This window comes from Typopeltis vanoorti, chromosome 10, assembly GCF_054136105.1.
Source record: "Typopeltis vanoorti isolate ZY-2024b chromosome 10, IOZ_Tvanoo_1.0, whole genome shotgun sequence".
In the NCBI taxonomy this organism is placed as follows: Eukaryota; Metazoa; Arthropoda; class Arachnida; order Uropygi; family Thelyphonidae; genus Typopeltis; species Typopeltis vanoorti.
In genome coordinates this window covers 109,049,731-109,067,215 of record NC_143558.1, presented here as the reverse complement: position 1 = coordinate 109,067,215, position 17,485 = coordinate 109,049,731, and the positions used below count along the sequence as shown (strand labels likewise).

The 17,485-nt window shown below is 37.4% G+C and overlaps 1 protein-coding gene across 5 annotated transcripts in view; it reads left to right on the top strand.

The window, feature by feature from the left end:
• Tbce (Tubulin-binding cofactor E) overlaps positions 1–16,751 on the top strand; it is a 319,945-nt gene extending 303,194 nt beyond the window's left edge. For 3 of the 5 annotated variants that reach the window (XM_090399269.1, XM_090399264.1, XM_090399265.1), the window contains one exon: positions 16,375–16,751. In XM_090399269.1, coding sequence (XP_090255395.1) covers positions 16,375–16,467 — 93 coding nt within the window. In that variant the 3' untranslated portion in view covers positions 16,468–16,751. Of the gene's footprint in view, positions 1–16,314 lie in introns of all 5 variants that reach the window. The other 2 variants (XM_090399270.1, XM_090399266.1) reach the window with 2 other exon arrangements.
• Positions 16,752–17,485: the final 734 nt, after the last annotated feature.

Genomic DNA, 17,485 nt, shown 5'->3' with positions numbered 1-17,485 from the left:
TACAATAAATAACAAAGAGAAGTAAAGCGTTCTGGAGATATGCATTTTACCAAAGGTGAGAATTATGTGGGTAGTATTTTTCTTGAAGCAACCTTAAAAAAGAAATAATTTCTTTATTTATTCATACATTAATTATGATAATTATTATTCATAAGGAAATTAACAATATAGAATGGTGAAATGAGAATGAAATTGATAATTTAAATGAACTTAGTGAATGATTGTTATAATAATTTTCCAGTATACTTCATTGAATGACCATTTAAGACAGTCCCTTGACAGAGAAAGTATAATGAACTAAGGGTATTAGTATTGCAATAAATAATTATGTTCCATTAAGAGTATGTATTGCTGTCTGCCTAGCCATGGCAGATGAAATATATGAATGTTCTTAAACCTTGATTGATAAACTCGCCATGGCCAGTACACCGGTTCAAATTAAGATATCAAAATAACATTCATGCCAGTTTATTTAACAGTATTAATTTCTTATCACAGAATGATAAGAAAATTATTAATATTTGTTAACTTATTCACTGAAATTTTGCTGGTATTCTATCCAGCATCTACAGAGTACAAGAACAGTTTGTCACAGTCACAGCAAAACAATGACAGTACATTGGTACTAGTTTAAAAAGAAAACTGTAAAGGACACAACAGAAGAAACTAAAGTCTTGATTGGTGCCATCTATTGTTGTATAAGGAGAGAGACAAATCAAGTATTAATTAGATCTTAAAATTACTGCCTCCCAGTTTTTTGGTAAATTGGTACAGCCAATTTACCAAAAAATTGGACTTTAAAACAGACTCTATACCTCATCTAAATGAGGTTTGGAGTCTGTTTTAAAGCTGCTCTTTTAAATTCACTAAAAAACTGGGAGACAGTCATTTTAAAATCTAATTAATATTTGTTTTCTCTCTCCCTATCTAACAATAGATTGCAAACATCTAGTAAAAAAAATATTGAACTATTTCAGATTCCTCACATTGTTCAAAACAGATTGCTGGCTACCAATGCAGACTGTTGTGAGTGATATACATTAGATTCTACTTGCAAATTATATACAGGGTGTTCGGGATAAATTTGACATATTTATAATTAATTATATTTTTCCGTAAGTTACATGTATTAACACACACTTCTCTTCATTTAAAAGTTTGGACCCTTCTTCATTCATATACAAGATGTCAGAAAGGATGGATAGCTGGAACCCACCTGAATCATGGAAGAGAATAACTTGTATCATGATGATTCGTGCCCGCCATCAAAATAAGGATATTACGACTGCTGCCCAATGCTCCCTGAATACAGTAAAAACAATCAGGCATGAACTAGAGACTTGCAATGGTGACTACGAGGATGTAGCAAGAAGAAAGATCCCTAGCAGACGATCTGATTGCGTTCGTACAGCAGAATTCCTCGCAAATCTGCAGGAACAGGTGTTGAAGAACCCTGGCATTGGAATTCGGGCTTTGTTCGTGGAGTTGCTAACTGTAGTCAAGCCCTGGATAACAAGGGTAGCCAATGGTAGGCCGTATGTATGGCAGCAGGATTCGGCCCCTTGCCACACCTCTGGGAAAAGTCAAAAATGGTTGTCTGAAAATTTCTACGACTTCACCAGTCCAAATGTTTGGCCTCCAAACTCCCCAGACCTTAACCCCATGGATTATTTTGTATGGGGCGCAGTTGAAAAAGACACCAATCGCACTTCCAGTAATACAAAAGCTCAGTTAATGGATAAAATTAAAACAGTTTTTGCGGCCCTTCCCAGGGAGACTGTAGCATCAGCTTGTTCGAGGTTCCGAAGCAGAATTAAAGCTGTGATCGATGCTAATGGTGGTTATTTTGAGTAAATCTTGTTGATAGTATTGTAATTAACTCTGCCTGTAATGTTTTTTTGTCAATTCATTAAATTTAATAGATACAAAGAAGATTTTCTTTTTCCTTACGAAACTGTCAAATTTATCCCGAACACCCTGTATATGGTGCTTTTTGTTTTGTTCGTTTTTTGTAAAGAAATAGGTATCAGTACTCATTCTTTGCTTGCAAAAAAATTGAAGATTTAAAGTATTTGAAAAGAAAACTAAAAACATAGTTAATTATATTGTTACTTCATAGTATGATAATGTAGCTGTTGCTGTCTCTTTTTTGGCAAAATAGGCAACTTCATTGTTTGCTCATTCCTTAGAAATCTTCATGCCCATCTTCTTTTTCACTACAAGAGTTCTTTTATTAATTTTTATGGCTATTTTGCCTGTTTTTGTGTAGGAGTACACTTTTTATGATGTCATTGGCTTTTTACTCAATTTTTAGGGCATTACTGATGTTTTAAAGATATAGATATATGAATATAAGGAAGGAATAATTTTGGGCATACCTTTATAGGATGTTTCTGGGTGTCATCTTATGGAGCGGCATCCATATTACTGAAGTATGACTGAAAGGAAAGGGTTGGAAATGTGGTGATATGGTAGAATTGTAGGTAAGACACAAGTTATCTGAAATTTAAAACCAGGTTTTTAAGGGTGGGGTGGTGAATTCTTTGGGAAGAAGGCAAAAGATAGAAATTTTGGGGCAAAGGAGAAGGATAAAATATGATGAAACAAGATTAGGGTGGGAGTAATGGTGTGTGAACCGTTTCGGCTGTGTGTCGTCTTCGGAGCTCATGGGAAAAGTGGAGGCTATGTCATGTCGGCTTGGTGTTTTTTGTCTTGGGTGTATCTGTGTTGTTTTCAATTGTCGGTTCTTTCTTTTGTTTACATAATGCACATCCAAAAGGACTATAAAAACCTAGGCAATGTCTAGGAACAGGCTGGTAGGGCAGCAAAATCTGTCAGAATTGTATCTTAACAATCAAAAACACCTTTTTCAAAAAATAAAAATAAATAAATGTGTGTGCGCACATATATATATATATATATATATGTGGTATAGTGTAAAAAAAAAAGTACTGAACTCGACACACTATTCAGTATTTGTGCTATGAAATATGCCATTTGACTGCATTCACATTAATAGAAGATCACGTGTTGTCTACACCATTACATTTAGTTGTAGCAGTGGTATTGACGTTGGAACAAAAAACATTCATTGTTGAGCATTATTTTCATTCATACAGAGTTGGTAGAGCAAATGATCCAAGCCTATAACATGTTTGTAAGCAGTTTATTTGTCATTTCCCTAAGCATGCCCCAAGCAATAATGTCATCATTGCCTTAATTGAGAGGTTCTGATGTACCAGAAGTGTTCTGCTACAATGCAGAGGGCATTCAGGAGAGACCACGTGAACTTTTACACGATTGAAAATCACAGGAGTGTGCTGGATCAAGTGTTACAGTCATCTCCAAACAGCGGTAAAACTTGGGATTTTAAGGTGGTCACTACAGAGAATCCTTAAGGAGCTGGGTACCTTTTCATATGTTATTCAGGTGGGTTAGTGTTTAAGAACAACAGATTATGCTACATAGTAGGACTACTGCACATGCGTGCTGTCCAATGTCTATGAAGATCCATCCTTTCTCCATAATGTCTGGTTCTCAGATGAAGCATATTTCCATCTAAGTAGTCATGTAAACAGATGAACATACAGGTTTCTTAAGACTTTGATTTGTCCAAGAGAAACCTCTTCACAGCGAGGTCACCATATAGTGTGTGGTTCCTGGCCATAGCATAAACAGCCAATGCTACATCGAGAATATGTTGGGTCCTTTCCCTCAGGATTTGCATAAGATGTATCATACAAAAAAAAAACATTCCATTTTGTGCACAGGTATTCCAGCAGGATGGAGCAACCTGTCACACATCACTTGGTTCTAGAACCTGTTTATTAGAACACTTCCCTGGGAAGCTCAATTTGAGGTTCACAGAATTCCCATACCCTTCACCTCCTGATCTCACATCACTTGTTGCCTTCGTTTGGGGTATATTGAAGGAATTGGTATTCCACCATGACCTTCCTTCAAACCTTGATGAACTAAGGGATAAAATTACAATATGTCCCAACCCTTGTTCTCCGAGATGACAGAAAACCTTTATATACACTATGAAATCTGTCTTGAAAGACAAGGTGCCTGTTTTGAACATGTAATCTACCATTGTTAATTCTTTATTCAACCAAGATTCCACCCATAGTTGTGGATGTATATAGCACCATGTGTAAACATATATATCTTTGTTTTAATAAATCCGTTTCATCCAGAACATACATATATCGTTGTTAGTTATTCAGTACTTTTTTTTTGTACTATACTCTCTCTCTCTCTCGGTGTGTGTGTGTGCACACTTTCCTTTCTTGAATTTAGGGGTGGCATATACCTTACAACAGTCTTACATCCAGGCCTCTTATTTTGATAATTTAGCCAGTTATGCTTTGCACCAAAGTCTTTATTTTTTCACCATCAGTCCAACTACTTGGCCAGTGGTTTTCTCAGTCATTCCTTGCTGTTGGATGCTGATAACATCATGAAGAAAAACAGTCATTGGCACAGCTTCTGTAGTGAACTCTGAACTCATTGTTTCACTTGTTTTGAATTTCTTAACTGTGAAAGGGAGAAAAGATAGTATTTTTTTTTTCTTTTTTTACTTTTTAGTTTAAGGTAATTTTTTCTCATGTTACTTCATAAATGAACAGAACATCTGCAAAAGTCAGATAAAACCTAGTAAAATGATTTACTTAAACACGTTCATGAGGAGAAGAAAAAAATCAACTTGCATTGTACTTGATCTTCATGCAGGATGAGAATTTGTCCAGTGCTTACTGTTTGCATATCCAATATATATTTGGTAGTTGAGTACTAGAATGAAGATGACCCAATATAGTGAAACATGTTCCCCTACAAACTGCACAGATGCGAGCAAAATAAGGTAAATTTTTATTGTAGCTCTAAAAACAGTGTACAGATGCAGTCAGTGTTGTAATTAGAGTATTAACTGGAATGGACACTATAATGCATAGTTGCAAACCAAAAACAAAGTAAAACTTTTATTCTAGCACTAAAATACAGTCCTGCTTGAGACACAATTCACGATGTACAGTCTGACTTGAATGTGTTAATATATACTATCTACCAATAATTATCTGGACACCCTATTATTTGAAGTTATGGAACATTCCAGATTTGTTAATAATATAAAAAACCAGTGTACAGATAGTAGGAAGTAGTATTTCATCGTAGCATTTGAATACAGGTGGTATGGCAACACGATGTTAATTTGGTGACTTCAAGAGATGTATCATCATGGGCACATTGGTGGCATACATGCCATTGCCACGCAACTGGAGCATCCAAAATCATTGGTTGGTGATGTGTCAACTAATGGAAACGTTCTGGCATCACTAGTGCAGGAAAACACCCAGGGCAGCTGCCGAAAATGACTGACAGGGACAGACGGGTGTTAAAATGGGTGGCATGCAAAAAACCAGCTACAATCCACACAGATTATCCACAATGAGTTCCAGTAACACTATGCACTAATACTGTACAAAAAGAACTCCATTGACTGGATTTCCATGGAAGAGCAGTGCACACAAGTCAAAGTTCACAACAATGAACAAGGTAGCTCGTCTGGCCTGGTGCAAAGAACGTGTAAACTGGACAATTGTCCAGTTCACATGCTCTTTGGGTACATGGTGTGTTGTACCCACAGTAAAGTTTGGTGGTGGAGTAATGGTGTGTATTCAGCTGGTTAGGAATGGGACCACTGCTCGTTGTCTGTGGTTCCATGAAACCAGCTCGGTACCTTGATAATCTGAAAAATCAGGTGCTGCCTATACTGTGGAGTTTTTATGGAATGAATCCATGTTACTAGAAAGAAGACAATGCCCCATGCCACAAAGCTGCATCTTTTATGGAATGGTATGAAGAGATGGATGTTAAACAACTGCCCTGACCTGCGCAGAGTCCTGATCTCAACCCCCATCGAACACCTGTAGGATGAATTGGAACAACGATTGAGGTCCAGAGCAGCATGTCCTCAATCTGCCGGTGAACTCAGTGCTGTTTTGATGGAGGAATGAAGACAAATTCCTCCTGATGTGTGTGTGTATACACACACACACACACTTGAAAATAATTGAAAATTCTAAAAATACTTACAGTAAATACCTTAACAATCAGCATAGTGAAATCTACAAATTTCATTAAATAACTAAATTTATTTGAATACTAGGTAAACATTTCAAAAAATGACTGAATATTACAAATTTCTAAATGTGCAGCATCAATGTGTTATATGTCACTGTTTAATAGAGGTGCCAGTGTACTCTACCATTTGCATACCATCCCAAAGAAAAGCACTGATTATATATATATATATATATATAGAGAGAGAGAGAGAGAGAGAACATTTCCAACCATTACATGTATCCTGCACACCATACTATAGTACATCAGTATAGTGTGCAGGATACATGTAATGGTTGGAAAAGAAGTTGGACATTTTTCTTGAAGGTTGTAGTTGTTGGGGAACATGAACACTTTATGAGGAAGGCTATTCCATAGGACAGAGGTAAGTTAAATAAAAGAGGAAGATAAGCAGGTGTGGTACCTTTGCAGCTGTACTAAAAAGAAGTGTTAGGCATCTGCTACTTTTATATTAACAGACCCTATATAAAGTAAAGAGATTATGGTGCCAGTTCAGTAGAGCAGGTGCATGGAAGTACCTGGTGCTGTGTGTGCGTGCGTGCGCGTGAGAGAAAGAGAGAAATTGAATTGCGTCATTGATAAAGGGATTGTCTACAAACTGAAATGCTGTCCTGAATTTTTAGGGAAATTTTAGGTTCATCATCCCAAACATGGAAAATGTATTATAAGGATGAATGGATTTGAGATTTGTGTAGAGTAATCTATTCAAATCTAGTATCTAGAGCAAAAATGAAAGTGGTTTTCAGAAGCTGAGAAAATTATCTATGTGATGTATTTATGATAGGATAGGTTGTGGGAAAGGTAAGGACACCAGAGATCAGATCCTTTGCCTTAGGCAAATCATAGAAAATTATAAAGTATTTAGACTTCCTCTAGTAATGCGTTTCTTAGACTACTCTAAAGCTTTTGACTGTGTTCAGCATGTGAAGTAATGAAAAGAATGGGTTTTCCCTGAACACACTATCCGGTTGATAGCCAACTTGTACAGGGAGCAAGAAGCCATAGTAAGAACAGGTGTTGGATTGACTGATTGGCTTCAGGTTGGAAAAGAAGTAAGGCAAGGATGTTTACTTTTTCCTCACTGGTTTAGTATATATACGGAGGACATCGTGCGCGAAGCATTGGATAAGCTCAAGACAGGAATTAGGATAGGAGGTAGACTGATCAGTAATCTGAGATATTCTGATGATACAGTACTACTTTGTAATGACATGGAAGAACTAGGACAAATTCTTTACATAATTAACAAGATCAGTAATGACAGAGGACTTCAACTAAATCCTTGCAAGACAAAGATTATGGTTCTCAAAGGAAATACAAACAGGGAAGCTCTTGAGAAACAAGTTTACCTTAATGGAAAAAGAATTGAGGAAGTCAGCAAATTTGAGTACCTGGGATCCATTATTAATGTGAAGAATTGCTGTTCATAAGACATCAGAAGGATGTTAGGAATGGCTAAAACAACAGTCAGAGACCTGTCTAAAATCTGGAAGGATGGATCTATCTCCATGGGAACAAAATTGAGGATTTTGGATGCATTGTTTTTCCAACAGTGACTTATGGATGCAAGACTTGGAACCTAAAGAAGTCAGATAAGAAAAGGATATCTGCTTTTGAGATGTGGTGCTACAGAAGACTGTTCAGGATATCATATAGTGAAAGGCATACAAATGAATAGGTGTTAGAAAAGATCAGTAGAACTTTAAGGCTCCTTTAGGATATTGATGAAAGAAAGTTAAAATATTTTGGACACACTGAAAGGATGGAAGGAGGACTTCTCAGAACAGTAATAGAAGGTAAAGTTCCTGGAAAAAGAGGAAGGGGTAGACCATCAATGAGATGGATGGATGGTGTGTGGAGCAACTAATCTTCAGAGAGTTGAGGATGCCAGAAAAGCAAACAACAGGACTACATGGCGAGGCCTGGTGTGGCACATCACTGAGCATCGGAATGACCATACGGCATCTGTGCATGTCCAGTGAACATATAGATAGATAGTTTGTGAGTAAATGTCATTCTAAGGAGAGATCTAATTCTGGCAGGTTATTTGTGTAACGTGATAAGAATAAGGGAGCCGAGATATTTTTGAGGGAAAAGACTGCATTTCGGTGGCATTGAATGTGACCAGGTTATTCTCGCTCTGCTGAAGGATGGTATGGAGATCAGTTTGTACAGGAACAGTTGGCAGATGATCTTGAGTGTGGGAGATCTGAGCACTGCAGCATTTGTCGAATGAGTGGGATGAATGGAATGCACTGCAATTGCTAGAGCTGTGAATAGGATTAGTGGTGTTTGACAGTAAGTCATTAATATATGACAAAGAGGATGGGTGACAGAACAGAGCCCTGAGATACACTCCTACATTGGTGGAGAAGCTCAAAGAGAGGAATCTATCTGCCATGACATGAAGTTAACAATCAACTAGCTACTACCCAATTACAGAGGATGGCATACCTTGATGCTAGACATGATCAAAAGCTCTCGAAATATCAAGAGTGATAGCACATTTCTCTGAAACTTTCTGTAATCCATATCCATTAGTGGGTGATGTAGGCTAAGAGATCAGCCATGGACCTAGACTGTCATAATCAATACTGGTGGTTGCTAATAACTTGCAGGCCTAAAAGTAATGGAAAAGTTTACTCTTGATGACTTTCTCCAATAGATGCTATTGGGATCGGAAGACTTTTAACATCTGAGTTGTTCAGTATTCTTCTTTTTTTGCCAAAAAAATGATGGGAAACATATGGTACTTAGTTTCTGATATGGTATGAGGTGATTATTGGAGGTTATTTTGGAGAGAAATGAAGTGATGGTTATATCGGTTGGTAGTTTGATGACAGACTTTTAACCCCCCCCCCTTTTTTTTTTTATAATAGGTTGGATGTATGATTTGGCTTCCATGCGTCGTTGGGACAGGTGTTACTCTGAAGCACAATATTTGAGTACAGTTAGATGCTATTGGTATCAGAAGACTTTTAACATCTGAGTTATTCAGTATTCTTCTTTTTTTGCCAAAAAATGATGGTACTCAGTTTCTGATATGGTATGGTAGGAGGTGATTTGCCTTGGTTGTCTATGCAAAAGTTGAATGAGAAGAGTAATTTCAGGAGATCAGCTTTATCTTTAAATGCTGTAGCAATGGTACCATCTGGATGAAAGAGAAGTTGAAGCACACGTGAGCAGAAGTTGCAGTGGACCAGAAATCACTGCTTCTATTAAACAGGTGCTGAGTTCTGCTGTTGGTCCTTAAGAAGTCAGATTTGGATTTTATTTTCTGATTTTTTTTTTTATGTTGGGTCCATATACAAAAGATTGGTTGTTCAACTTATTGTACTTTAGTACTGTGTACGGGAAGAGAATTAGGAACTTGTTCACATTAGATTTAAAGGCTTGGATTCCTTGGGAAACACATGCAGCTACCACCCAACATCTCTTTATAGTCAAACTCCATACTCACAGAACAAGTTTATCTTCCTCCTCCTTCATTCCTACCGTGAGTCCAACATCTCTTTATAGTCAAACTCCACACTGGCAGTAGAAATGAAGGAGGAGGAAGAAAAGCTTGTTCTGTGAGTATGGAGTTAGTATGCAAGTAGTCGTAGTACGTAGTACAAACTCGGGCAACTCGCAGCAGAGGTGGTCAAGTTCTGATCGCTATTCTTGGAATTTTCCATAATGTAAAAACACATTTCCTAGGAAATGTATGCTGTTATTACATTATGGTGGGAGGTCACTACCCAGACCAGTTTCAGCCTTTTTTGAGGCTTCATCAGTGAGTAGCTAGACCGAAATAATACGAAAGGGTATAGCGAAAAGAACTTATATACTCTACTATACGAGTTGTCAAAAGGATTATGTACTAATTAACCAGACAACCTTCTGACTCATCCATCAGATTCAGGTCAGCATACTATTTGGTGACAAACCTGCATACCACCATAACTGCTGTATCCTTGAAATGGAGGAGGTTTGGGGTTTCTGAATATATTTAGCATGTCCTTCAAGGCTATCCACCACCTCAGGCCTCCAATGAGCAAGCATGGTGGTGTTTCACTCAGTGATTAAGGTCATCTATTACCTAATGGGTAGATTTGGCATTTACTTCAAATAGGAAAATATCTTTTTACAAATGCAGTACAGTGAAGAATACAACCTCTCATGTAATTTTTGTAGGTTGCTATTATATTTACTTGATAAAATATTGCAAACAAAATAAAGTAGTAGCTAAACAAAACAAAAAAATTTACCCACCTGTTAAAAATAACCCAACTTCAGACAGAACAAGTATGTGTGTGAGAGAGAGAGATTTTGTTTTAGAAGTTACACATGAAGTATGTCGTGTTACTGCCTGGTCTGCTGTGTTAGTCATCATCCTGTTAGTTCAACCCATATGACCTTTCCTCACAGCAGTATAACTACTACCTTAGTAGCTATTAGGATTTGGGGTTGAATGAATTTAATTCTCAACAGCCAATCACAAAACAGCAAAGACATCATTTTTAATCAATACTTTTTGATGCAAACAATCGTGAGATCGTTCCTCTTCCCTTCATCTTCTGGAAGAGTTCCTGTTATCCCTACACTACATAATGATAAATCTGCCTTCCAAGAATACTAAGGAATGATGACATAGAATGGTAGCTAAATGTAAATATATATATATATATAGCAGGATATTGCAGAATGCTGTGTTGTACTAATTTTTGTTGAGTTTTGGCAAAATCAATGCAGTAAAAAATGCGTACATAACAATGGTAACAGCTAAATAAAAGATTCTTGTGAATGTGCTTATATATTTTTGAATAGATATACTTATCAAGGATTAAGAATTTGCCAATTCTGGTTTCACTGGTCTTTCTCTTTCCCTTTGTGCTATATTTATCGATTTCTTTTGGTAGCCAATATCTTTCCATTCCTTGATCTGTTCATTTAAGTTGTAAATACCTAATTCTAATGTCTTCATGCATCCTTTGCTTTTAAGAGTCATTTCTACTGCAATCTTTTCTTTTAACAGTCCATTTTCTAAACCAAATAATAGTGCAAGTGGCCATTACTTTATGAAATTTAAGTTTTTTTTCTTTTTCTTTTCTCTTTTTTCATTCAGTGCTCTTTTAATCATTCTACAGATTTTCTGAATATTATTTTTGTCATATATATCTTTCTCTTTTAGATATGTTATTATGCAACCTACATTTTTATCTTCTGTTACTGTTTTTGATCTGACATGACGTTTGTTTTCTTTTGTCAAATTTTTAAATCGATTTTTGAAGGTCATCTTCATTGTCTTGTAATATAATCTGATCATCTATGTATAGCATTTTATTGATAACAGTTCTTCTGCTTAACTTGGGTCCTTATTTTGTGTTTTTCATATTTTAATAAATTTATCCTCTCTCTCTCTATATATATATTTTAATAATTTTATCAATATACGAGGTATGGCTATTAAATAATGAGACTGGTTGCAAAAATGTGGTTTATTATTAGAATTGTACAATTAATTGTTATCCCATTCAACATACATTATCTATACACCATTGCATACGAATTTTATATTGTTGGAAGATGTGCTGCAAGTCATCAGGTGTTATCTGCTTCAGTGGCGCTGCCGTTTTCTTCTTTACATTATCCACTGACTGAAAATGAGTGCTCTTCACCTTCAATGCAGATTTCAACTTTGGTAAAAGTCGCATGGAGCTAAGTCTGGCAAGCAAGATGGATCTTCTTATCAGCCAGATACTGCTTTACAAACAGTGCACTGTGGGCTGGAACATTGTCCTGATGGAGAATTCAAGTGTTGTTCTTCCATAGGTCTCTTTTTCCTTACTCGTTCTCTCAGCTTGGCCAAAACCTCAAGGTAATAATGTTGGTTAACTGTTTGACCCTCTGGTACCCATTCAACCATTACCACGGCATTGAAAAAAAAAAAAAATTTTAAAAAACGATCAGCATTGCCTTCAATTTTGACTTGCTCATTCTTGATGACGTGGGAGTTTTCCAGTGCATCGATTGTCTCTTTGTTTCTGGATCGCACTAGAAAATCCACGTCTCATCACATGCAATGATCTTCTCCTGCAAGTCCAGCTCCACTGTCAGCCATTCCATGATGTCAGTGCAAATTTGTTTCCAGACATCTTTCCACTCCTGACACAAGTTTTTAGGAACCATTTTGGCACAGACTTTGTTCACATTCAATTGCTTATGCAAAATTTGTCACACACTCTCCTTATCAGTGGGCACCATGTCTGCTATCATCCGAATGCTTTATGGGCGATCGTTGCAGACAATTTAATTAACTTTTGCAACGTTTTGTTCGGTTGCTGCTGTGACAGGGTGACGTGGTCATTTGTCATCTTCAACATGTTCTTGACCTTCAGCAAAGCATTTGCACACATAACATTGCATTATCGCCATACACCTCCTGCAAAAGTTTCAAACACTCGGACAGCAATTTCTTCAATTTCAAAGGAATTTGAGATTAATGCACTGCTCGAGGTTAATGTTAGACATTATTCCTGCAAAGCGACTTCATGTTTCTTTTGTAACTGCCTACAGACTAACTATGAGCAACAGCGAACAATGCTTATCTCAACCGCTTCTAGAACCTAAAGGTCATTCACGGCACAAGCGCGCACCTTGTCTCGTTATTTAATAGCCACACCTCGTGCGTGTGTGTATATATACTGAACAGAGTTGGAGATAAACTGCTTCCCTGTCTTACACCTTGAATAATTTCAATCTCTTCTGTTAATTTATTACCTAATTTAACCTTATTTTTGTGTCTTTATTTAAACTAAATGTAATGGATATCCCTTTCCCTCCCCTTATATATCTTAGAATATATAAGTTTATATATTCAAAATTTTACTGTATATTTTGTAATCTGTATTTAATAAAGTTATTCCTCTGTGAATTTCACCATAATTTCTATCATCTTTCCTAAATATACATATTAACTTAGCTTTTGACCAATCTGATGGAACCTTACATTTCTTCCAACAGTTGTTTATTAACTATACGAATCCTTGCTGTTATTCTGCATTGTACTTCCAAAGGCCTATATTTATGACATTGATCCAGTTGATTTTCTATTTTCAGATACCTTTATTTCATCTTTTAGTTCTTTCAGTGTAACTGGTTCTATATCATTACTGATTTCTTTGTTATTTTCTGTTAATAAATTTTAGTCATATCTTAAATTCTTATAATGCTCTATCCATGTTTCTATTATATTATGTTAAGTTGTGCTGTATTTTTTTGTTTAATTTCCTTAATATTTTCTAAGCTATGGTTTGTCTTCCATATATATCTTTTATTTTATTAAGTCTTTGTGAGCTTTCTTTACTATGGTTTTAGCAATATTTCTTTGTATATAGTTGTTTTTGTATTTTCTTCTTTTGAAAGAATGGTTTGTATTCTACTTGTTTTTCTTTTTTTGTGTGTGTTCAAACTTTTAATTTTTACATACATCTTCAAGGCTCACCCTTTCCTAATTGGGTTGTGGGGGCAACAGCTGCAAGAGGAACTTCCAATGGTCATGATCTGGTGCGATTCCCAAACGTGTCTGCCCAAGGTTTTGGATATAATCTATCCAGCGAGTCCTTGGCCTTCCACATAGCCTCCCACCCTTGGGCTTGGCAAAGAGGGCCTACTGAGGGAGCCTCTCTTGTGGCATTCTGACCAGGAGCCCATACCACAGTAACTGTGATCTCTCAACACGGAGAAGCAGCGGTTGAGTATTGAGGGTTTCCCGAATTGCAAAGCTTCTGACTCTGTCGAGTCTTGTCAGCCCTGCAACTCCTTGAAGGAACCTCATTTCAGCCGCTTGGATTCGTGTCCGCATTCTTTCGGTCATTACCCAACTCTCATGACCATAGGTGAAGATGGGGACATAGACTGTATTGAAGACAGCCAGCTTTGCCTTCTGGCTTAACTCCCACTTCAATACTACCGAACGGCCAAGCTCCCGCAATATAAAGCTTGCTAAGCCAATTCGAGTATCTAGCTCTACGTCCCATTTTCCATCATTTGTGAATATAGACCCAAGGTATTTAAACTTTTCCACCTGCCTCATTGGGACTCCACTTACATGTAGAGTGCACTGGGATGGTTGTCTTGAGACCACAAATGTTTCAGTTTTGGCCACACTGATCTTCATTCCGGTGTCTGCACAAACAGCTATGAACCTATCCAGGGTCCACTGGAGGTCATCTGTGGAAGAGCTAAGCAGAACTAGGTCATCTGCAAAAAGCAGACGTCCAATGCTACATCTTCCAATTCTGACACACTCACTGCCACGGCTGTGCCTATCAATCCAGTCCATAAATACTATGAAAAGGAGGGGGTTACAGAACACTTTCACGGTCTCCGTTGGCCTCCACCAAGGGTGGAGGCCAACGGAGACCATGAACGGTTCAGACTTTGTGCTGTTTACCCTCACACAAAACTCTGGGCATTCATACAGGGACTTGATGGCAACTAATAGTTAGCCATCCACTCCATACTCCTGTACTACTTGCTAAAGCTTATCCCAAGGAACCCAGTCATATGCCTTCTCCAAGTCCACAAAACATGTGTAGACATTCTTGGCATATTCCCAAGATTTCTCAAAGACCTGCCATGAAAAGGACACCTTGGTTCCACCAAGGTGTCCTTTTCTCACTGCCCATTGCCACGCCGAGCCGCTTTCTACCACAGCATGAGAGTGCAGAGGCATTGACAGCTGTTCTGAACAGCTTCCACTCCTCTTCAACATCTGCAGTATGCTTGGGAATCTCTTTGAACCTGAGGGAAAATCTGCAAAATTCTTCCTCACAGCCTCATTTTCCAATGCCTCCCATTTCACGCGGTATAGCTGCTTAGGCCTACCAGCGTTGATGGTAGCATCTGGTTTCTGAGGCCGTAGAGTGCATAACACAACAAGGTGGTCAATTGACAGTTCTGCCCCTCGTCTCACACGAACGTCCAACACTAAGGAAAACAGGTCTGCTGAGACTATAAAGAAGTCGATCAGAGACTTTTGTTCTAGTGTATCCCTGTACCAGGTATACTTATGGACAAGCTGTTAGTACAGCAGAAGTCCAATAATTTCAGCCCATTTGCGTTAAGGTCAGGGGCACCATTCCTCCCAACCACACCCCTCCATGTCTGGTCATTTGTTCCAACATGTGCATTGAAGTCACCCATACTAGGACTGATTCCATGTCTGCCACCCTGTCAAAAGCAGCATCCACTTCCTCTAGGAAGGCAGAGTATTCTGACTCCAGATTAGGTGCATAGGCTTGCACCACAGCCAAATCATGGTTTTTCATCTGAAGCCTTAAGAACACACAAACCCGTTCCCCCCCAATGGGATCCACTCAGCAACACAGTCTGACAGCTGGGGGCTTGTGAGTATCCCCACACCCACCTGAGAAGACATTGTCAGCCTCATACCAGAGTAGTAGAGCTTCCACTCCTTATCCAGGTCGACAGTTCCAGAGCCTCTCCTCTTGGTCAAAGAAAGCCCGACTAAGTCTAGTCGGTTGCGCTTGGCTTCCTCAACCAGTTCCAACTCATTCCCTGTCAGAGAGAAGATGTTCCAGTTGCCTAAAGCCATAGTCTGGTGCCATTGTCGTTGTCATCTCCGTCCTTTTGCAGAACCATTTTTTTGCGCTGCTCCTAAACACCTCCCCAAACGGGTAGTGGGCCCATTGATGGAGTTTCCTCTAGCAGAGTGCTGTCTAAGGGAGACTGTAACATATTTTTCGAATGGGTCCCTCTGCCTAAAACTCAAACGCGTCCCTTGGTAACCCGTACGACGCGGTATGAACATTTTTTGATGGCCTGATCATGTTACAGTGTTTGATAATGTCCTGTTAGCACAAGAAAATGACACAGCAAAATAGGAAAGATTCCCCTCAAATACTCTAATAGCATTCGGGGGAAGAAGAGAAGAAAGGAGGAACCAGTCTACAGATAATATAACAGTGTATATTACATGAAGTAAGGCATGGTCCAGTATCAGGTACCTTGGGTTTGCCACGACCATACTCACTAAGGCGAGCCCCTGAGGCTTTTAATTTTTTTTAAATATTTTATTTTTCTTTCTAAGTAAATTGTCTTATGAATTATCTTTATTCAAGTTTTTCATTCTTTTATATCTTCATTAATTTTGGCTTCTTTTAGGTAATCTGTCAATACACACTGTATAATACACAAATGAAGATTATTTATTTATTTATTTAGGAAAATGGACCAGAAGTAGAAATGGATAATGACTTAAGAGAGGTATCATTTTATTCTGTTGATAATAATAATAAAATATGTGTTCGATGGTGATATTTTCCTTTGTCCCCCCCCCTTTCCACAAACACAAAAAAATGCACTATTTTGTTATTCAGAATAAATGCTTTTCATCATGTTGTTTCAAAAGGATATAACAGCAAGATTGTGAAATATGTAATAATAAAGTAATTCAGATTCAGATCTCAATCACTTTTTTTTCCTGATTGCAGTCATGCGATAATGAAATGAGTAATAGCCTAATTAAATATGTATGTAATTGGGTGTTTATGTATATTATGTATACTGTTGTGAAATTAAAATTGAATCATTATTCTTTCCTTACCAGTGCTTTAGATTGTGTGTATGTACACATTTTTTTAGATAGAAACGGCAGAACTGTACTTTTTTTTGTAAAAAATATAGAATCGATATTGCTGAAATGTTCGATATGACCATTATTATTTTTCTCTTAAGATGTACACTCCCAGAGAAAATCAACAATTTACAGGAATAATACATGTGCCTCTTACATTACATTTTTGTATAACCTGAACAACCAATCTGCCTGTAAGTTTATCAAAGTAATTTTTTAAAGGTGGTTTTACCGAGGAAATTTAATTATAGAAATCCAAGTCATGTTAACACAGCATAGAAAGAAAATCGCCTTAGTTGAAGTCATTTGACAAATTTGCATCAAGACCAGTGTCAAGATTCAATCAGCAGAATACTTTTGCTGTATGCAGATAAACAGAATTGCAATTTCAGGAAAGAATCATTATATGCTGTTGCAAGAATCATATGGACACCTAAATGTTTTGCAAACCCTTTTGGTAAAGCCTGGGGTTGTGATAAGAAATGTTACTCTCCTAGGATATACTTTCAAGTAAATGTCAATAAACATACAGTGAGATTTCTCATCCTCATCTTCCTGAAACTTGATAGAAGATGAAATTTTATAGAAGAGTGTTGAGACCTCTTTCATCATTCTTACAGATTCCATAAGCTAATAAAATTCACCTTTCATCAGCTTATGAAATCTGCTTGACTGTTCTTGGGTTTCTTTTTGCTATCA